The sequence below is a fragment of the Mycena indigotica genome, assembly GCF_014461135.1.
Source record: "Mycena indigotica strain 171206Taipei chromosome Unknown Mind.scaff0007, whole genome shotgun sequence".
NCBI classification, from domain to species: domain Eukaryota; kingdom Fungi; phylum Basidiomycota; class Agaricomycetes; order Agaricales; family Mycenaceae; genus Mycena; species Mycena indigotica.
In genome coordinates, this window is record NW_023503006.1 from 776715 (window position 1) to 783496 (window position 6782).

The 6782-nt window shown below is 52.0% G+C and overlaps 1 protein-coding gene across 1 annotated transcript; it reads right to left on the bottom strand.

Moving 5' to 3' along the window:
• Positions 1–5110: 5110 nt before the first annotated feature.
• MIND_00806400 (PUM-HD domain-containing protein) lies at positions 5111–6491 on the bottom strand (the record flags this gene model as incomplete). Its single annotated transcript, XM_037364740.1, has 5 exons — positions 5111–5181; positions 5229–5630; positions 6063–6103; positions 6155–6281; positions 6335–6491. The coding sequence occupies 5 exons, from the start codon at positions 6489–6491 to the stop codon at positions 5111–5113; spliced, it is 798 nt and encodes a 265-aa protein (XP_037217982.1).
• Between the last annotated feature and the right edge of the window lie 291 nt (positions 6492–6782).

The window sequence follows — 6782 nt, forward strand, 5'->3', positions numbered from 1 at the left end:
TGGGGTCGGGGTTGAGGGTGGACGCAAAGAGGTTTGACAGGGTCTGGAGATCCATCGCGCTGGAAGAGAGATGGACATCGTCAGCATCGCTGACCGTCACAAGCTCGATGGGAGTGGCATTGCCTACCTGGGGCGGGGGGGCGTCGTGAGTGTAAGGAGACAAGTGCCTTCGCTTTCGCCATCTCGTCCTTGTGGCGTTTCTTTTCTTTCTCAAGGTCCGCGGTCAGCTCTGCTATGTGCCCAGAGTCGAGCTGAGTCCTGATGCGGGCCTCGCTCTCCTTGTTGTCAGCTCAAATGCATACCAGCTCATTCTAGATCTGTTGGATCAACATGGCTTGCTTACATCATTCGCTACGATGGCCCGGAGTTGCGTCATGTATCGTTGATCCTGTGATACAGCGCTGATGTTCGGATGGTTAGAATTTGCTTCAAAGCACAGGGCAGAAATTAGTGAGACGCTCAGGCTACTCGTTCGCTTCTATTTACTATTCCATTCCAAAGCGCACACGCCAGCTGATAATCCCGCCGAGTCGTCACCGTATCAGTCACGTCACACTTTTCTTCCTAAGACCGCCACCACTGTTGGGCGCGCTCTGCGCTATCGGTGGTGTGGCAAGTCTTGCGTTTTGTTGACCGCGCTCTGCGTCAACAAACTGCGCGACGAAAGTCGGCGCGACGAAAGTCGTCCAAGCTGGCTGTAACAACCATGCAACGCTCCGTCTAGAGCTAATATCAAAACGCTTCTCAAGCTGGGCTCGAAAAAACCCTCTCACCATGCAAAACAAACCGGAGGCAGCCGTCTCTAATTTCTTATCAATCTCATATCCGATCCAAATCACGAATCGAGTTTGACCGCCGCTCAAAGAACAAAGATGGGACAAAGAAGCTATATATCCACCGGTACGGACCCCATCAACGCGACTTGCTTTCTTTCTAACTTCGCCCTCGCTATGGCTTCACAGTTACCAGACAGCGACGGCGATGTAACCATGTCGCAGGATCAGCTCTTCGCAGCGGCGGACCTATCCGCGGCGGAAGCTGAGGCAGCCCTACAAGGACTTTCCCAGGAGCGGGCGCGGATAGACATTGAACGAGCTGTAGGTTCCATGTCTTTCAACTCTGCCTTCAGGGCCTCATACACTATGCAGCAGCTGGATGAACAGCAGCAGCAGTCCAGTCAACGTATGCGCGAGGTCGAAGAACAAGTTCGAAGGACCGAGGAGCAACAGGCGGCCTTCCAAGCAAGAGAGGCGCATGCCGCTCTCCTTGCAGTAAGTAGCCTTACGCCCTTCGGAAGGAAACTCGCTGATTGGTGAGGTAGATGCAGACTGCTGACAGAAACACCATGATGGCCTATAAGTACGGGCCGCGGGGCCAACACGACTCAACCTCGTATGCAATTGATCTTAGTCTACCGGGTTTTGTCTCCGCTGCTACGAAAAACAACGCGAACTAGATGAAATGCTTCGACGACACCGCAAGGAATTTCCATTCCAGTTGGTCCAGCACTACCTACCCATTCGGCGCCGGTCGATCAGCAGCCCCCCGGCCATAACGCACGCCGATCTTAATGCCCTCGCCAACATTCTCATCAAAGAGGGCTTTGTAGCCCGTGTCGGCGATGGAGACATAAACAGCGCCACAAGAAGAGTTACAGCCCACCGTTTGAATATCAAAAGAACCCAGGAGACGATATCTCAACGGGAAGACAAAGCTTGGAAGGTTCGCAACCAACCATACGTACTGTCCATTCGATTGATTAGTGTGCAGGCGTTCGTTCGATTGCGTTGGAAGGACAATATGGGTCCTGTTCGTGCCGTTGAAACGCCGCAGAATCGATGATTTGCACATACACCACCCTTCATGGTTTACGGCCGAGACGCCCATCGGCGTTCCGCCTCCTGGGCAGTATACGTGGTACATCGGCACCCGTTTCGAAAAATCCACCTGGAACAACATACTTCTTAACAACGCCGCCGCTCAATTACAAACCGAGCGTTCCCGGGAAAGCATGCTCCAAGTTTTTCTCCCCGAAGTCGACGCCTCGTACATCCGCGCTCTTTTTCTCAGCCACATCAAAAATACTGTTACCGCCTTTAACAGCCGCGCGGCCCAAAATGGCGAACCCGACGCAGCAGCAGCAGCTCGCCACGGGAAGAAAAGGAAAAGTCAGGATCATCAGAAAAAATTGCGATCGCGCAGGGACTCGAAATTTAAGAAGCGGTTGAGGATTGCAACGCGCTTATATCATGAGAGAATAAATGCGGGAGATACCGCAGGTCAGGCGCTAGCTCAATTTTACCGTGATCTGGTGCAACTTTTGGATGTCGGCGGTATGTCGGACGACGAGGATAACAGCGGCGACCTGGGGCAAGACATTCTTATGACGGAAAAACTCATATGGCGTCATCCTGAGATAGCGCTGCATCTCCATTGGCTTGACAAGCAAGAGAAAAAATTATTTCCGCTGGCGCGGCGGTCATTCTATAAGCGCATGGAGTCTTCCAATATTTCCACCCGACATCCCCCGACGGGTCTTCCGCGTAGTTTGTTCGACGACGAGTGGTTCAAACAACAATGCGAAATTAATTCAGTGTTTGAACCGCCACTCGAGCTGTCAAAACAACCCTTCGAGCTTCGTGGATTTGTATCCTGGTAACTAGTTAGTGTCAGTACAGTACATATAGATACGCTGTAGAGCCTACAGTATTGCGCGCATTTGTTAACTAGTAACTTGGCTACCAATAAGTGTTGGTTGTGCTGTCGAAGGGACTCGCCAGGTTGTACCATGCGTGCAAAGCTAAACAGCTAATCAGGGAAGCGGAAATGGCGGGCATCCTGGACGAGTGCCGGTTGAGGGCCGTTCTTCCCAGCTAGGTTTTCGCGATAATGATTTCCAGCAGGTCGCCACATTCAAGCGTGCAGCGGAGAGTCTGAGATTGAGGTCGATCTCGCCAGATGTGGGGCAGCCGCGGACACTCATTGACAAACGAGGGAGGAAAGTTGAAAGCGCGGCAATGGAATTTGGCTAGGGTAAGGGAGGAGTAGACTCAGTGGTTCGCGGACGCAGAGCGCGGTCAACAACGACTGGACGCGATACCTAAATGAGTTGCAAGGAAGCGCAAAACGCGCTCGAAGGATGGCCGCGGTTTATGATCCGCGGTGACGACATCAGTCACGTCACGCTTTTCTTCCCAAGACCGCCACCACCACCACTGTTGGGCGCGCTCTGCGCTATCCGTGGTGCGGCAAGTCTTGCGTTTTGTCGACCGCGCTCTGCGTCGACAAAATACGCGAGGTATGGAAGGCGGAAGTCGTCCGAGCTGTAACAGGAGCTCATACAACGCTCTTTTCGCCGTCTCAGACAGTCCGCTGACCCTAATTTGGCCATGGGCTCAACGCTAGAAAGGAAAAGCTAGCTCCCTTCAATGCCGATGGACCGCAAACACATCGAAAGGCATTTGAACTGGCAGAACGCTTCCTGCCTGACCCTTCCTGACGATCGCAAACATGGAACAATTAGGAGCAACGCTAGGGCCGAGAGTTGCGATTAAATTCTGACCTACGTCATCGCCAGAACGACTTAAATTCGCCCCCTCGTTCGATTCACCCGCCATCCAACCATGCCCATCTTCTCCGCCAACTCTCTGCCGCATTCTCCCCTGATTCCCTTGGCCCTCCCTGGTCGCGGCAAGGAATACCCCGATCTGTCGTTGGCCCCGGGCCATCCTTTTGCTATCAAGCTCAAGGATGGTACCTTCGCTGACGTCTACATCTATCATCAAGACACGCCTCAGGCGGGACTAGAAAAGACTTGGGCATGGGAGCGTACTCTCACCATTCCAAACAAAACTGAATCAGAGTTGGTGGAATCAGGTAAGCTTTTGCTTTCTGCCATTGGAGTTCTGTGCCGAATGGTTTAATGAGGCAGGATTAACGTGAGTCTAACCATCTGGTACACCCTACACTGCCGAAAACACTGAGTTATATCGACCCTTCCATCTTTCCTCGGCCCCAGCTTCTCTCTCGGACCCCACGGATTGCACTTCCCACTCTTACCATCCTATCCTTAGTAACTCCATGCCCTTCATCTCGCCGCGGTACCCGTCGCTCCACTCCAATGGACTTTGCAAGTGCACCGCCAGCCAAACGAGCAAAGATCGCTCGTGAGTATGTGGAGTCTCTCGAGCGACAAGCGCGCTTTCTGGGTGCTCATGTCACCCTTGCTGGCTCCCAAATCAATCAAATGCAACAACGTGTCAATGCGAAGGAGGGTAGGCAATCAGCTCGACCGAAACTCAATGTTGAGGCTCGTCCCTCGACTTCCGAGGAGGGTCTACGACTTGTCGAGGAACGCGATTGAGCAGCGCGGGAAAAAGAGGCAGAGAAATCTCGAAAAGAAGATGAACGGAGGCCTAGGAACGTGAAGAGGAAAGGGACCGTGTGATGAACGCGTCGAGCATGGTTTTCCGCGGGGCATTGACAGGGCGGAAGAAGAACCACCTCAAGACCATTGCCTATGCCCTCGGAATTTCGATGGACGGCACGAACAAGCAGCTCCTAGAGCGCATTACGAACCATCTTGACCAGAACCCTGATGTACGTGCAGACCCGCGATTCGCTGAGCTGGGCAGCGGCCGTATCCGAGAATGCTGAAAACATCAAGGATAATACCCCAGCACCTTCTCATTCCGCTCCTTCACCAACGACACGACTCCCCCCCCGCCGATATCACACCATGAACTCATCTTCCTCGTCCACCTCTTGTAGATATAACAAACATGGCCTATACTGGACACCCTCCGTCTTCCAGTTCATCCATGACCAACACCATACCTTTTACACCTAATCCCCCTTATACCTTTTCTCCATTGTATAATTCCTCGTTCTCTTCATCATACATACCTTCTACTCCCTTTCAAGACTAAATCTACGTGTACCACAATGAAAAGACAAGTTGGCCATGGGCAAGCGGAGCTGCACCTTTTGCTGCCGCTTCCCACTTTTCCAATGCTGCATTGGCCTCCTTGAGCTCGCGCCGCAGCCGTTCACGTTCCAAGAATAACATGTCCCTCTTCTCTCAGCTCGTCCATTTCCCCTTTGACCTCTATTAGCCGCGCCTGGTAACGCTCCAACTCTCCACGCAGATCGAGAGGAGCGCGTTCATCTTGACGCTGTTTTCTACAAACTGTAAGTAAAGGAATATATCACAGAAGCCAGTTACGCACCTTGGAGTTGCTCAATCTCCAGCTGAGACAGTTCTTGCCCCGCCTCTTCGCCATAAAGTCGATCCGTAAATGTCTGGTCTCCCGTCTGCGAATCCAGCGCACCGCCTCGCTCGAAATATGGCCTGCGGTTAATTGGCCACAGCGAAAACGGCCACGCACATTGAGCTTGTATCTGGGCTTGAGCAGCCTCTTCTGCTTCCCGAATAGCTGCCAAATCCGCGTCATGGGCAACGACAGCCCGCACATTCTCTTGCTGGCCTTGGGCTTTCGAAGAGCAGTTGGAAAGATGTCGATTAAGAGCCGAAGTGCTCTTGTAGTCCTTCTCGTAGAAAGGACGCTTGATGACAGCGAGCACGAGCAGAAAAAAGAGCCAGGGCCCAGATGACGGGTAAAAGCATCTGCCTGGAAATTCAGATGAGATGACATATGACAAGTCCAATCGCGCACCTAAGCACATTAGTGTATGTCCCAGCTTTACATTCTACATGGAAATGGGGACTGGATTGACCGTTGGACGCGTTTTTGAGGGGTTGGCCGGTTTGTGAGCGTGTTGTCACCGTCGGACGACGTTGTTTGGCTGTTGTGAGCGTCTTCAGAGCTTCCTAGTGGTGATGCGCAAGTCGCTGACGATATTGACGGTCGCCTGAGGGACGGCGGCGGGAAAAATGCGGACACGTGATCGCCATTATGACGCAGCTATTTGCACGTATTTGCTTGACTATGCTAGGAGCGTTGAGGCCATAAAAACAAGATATACATAGAAAGAACGGATTCGCAGTGTGTGATGCAATTATATATCTCCAATTATTTCTTCAGACAAGAACTTATACATACACAATCGGGCTTGGGCGCGTGTTTCCGCAATTCCCGTTCGACTGAATCAAAAAGTTAGCTTCAGAAGGATGAGAAGTGGAAGAAAATCGCACTAGAGGCAAGATGTTTGCTGTAAGCAGCATGTTTTGCGCATAGTGGCCAGTTGGGGACGAATAGCATTGGTGAGAGCCTCTTTCTGCTCGCCTTCCGCTACTGCAAGCGCTCGCTGGAGAACATAATCTGAATCGCGAGTGAGAAGGGCTTATCACAGTCTTCTTAGTTGGAAAACTCACTGCCGTATTGATCCTTCATGAGCAACCCGATTGGTGTCAGGCCATCAGGTCGCAAAGCCGGTCCCATCAGTTCTTCGATTATCGCCTTGCGACCATCTGAGTCACCAAAGATCATCGCCTTCTCACAGACGTTGGAGGCAAACTTGTGGCAAGCCATTGCTAGCACGCGCCCGCAGGCTGAGTAAGAATGGACGATCGGTCGCAAGGCAATCCGTTTTCCAGAATGAACTGGACGATATAGTTCTACAACCAACGCAATAAGCCAACTTGAAGAGGAAAAAGAAAGGCAAGTACTAGCACTGACCCCAAATTGATCTTGCATAAGATTAGCGGTATGACTTGTAAGTTCATCGAGAAGTGGCCGGGTGTATGGTTCAGGAAGGTGACGGAGACATTGTTGCAAGACATGACAGCCAAATGGATGAGAAGCAAGCCCATGGGCGTGGCC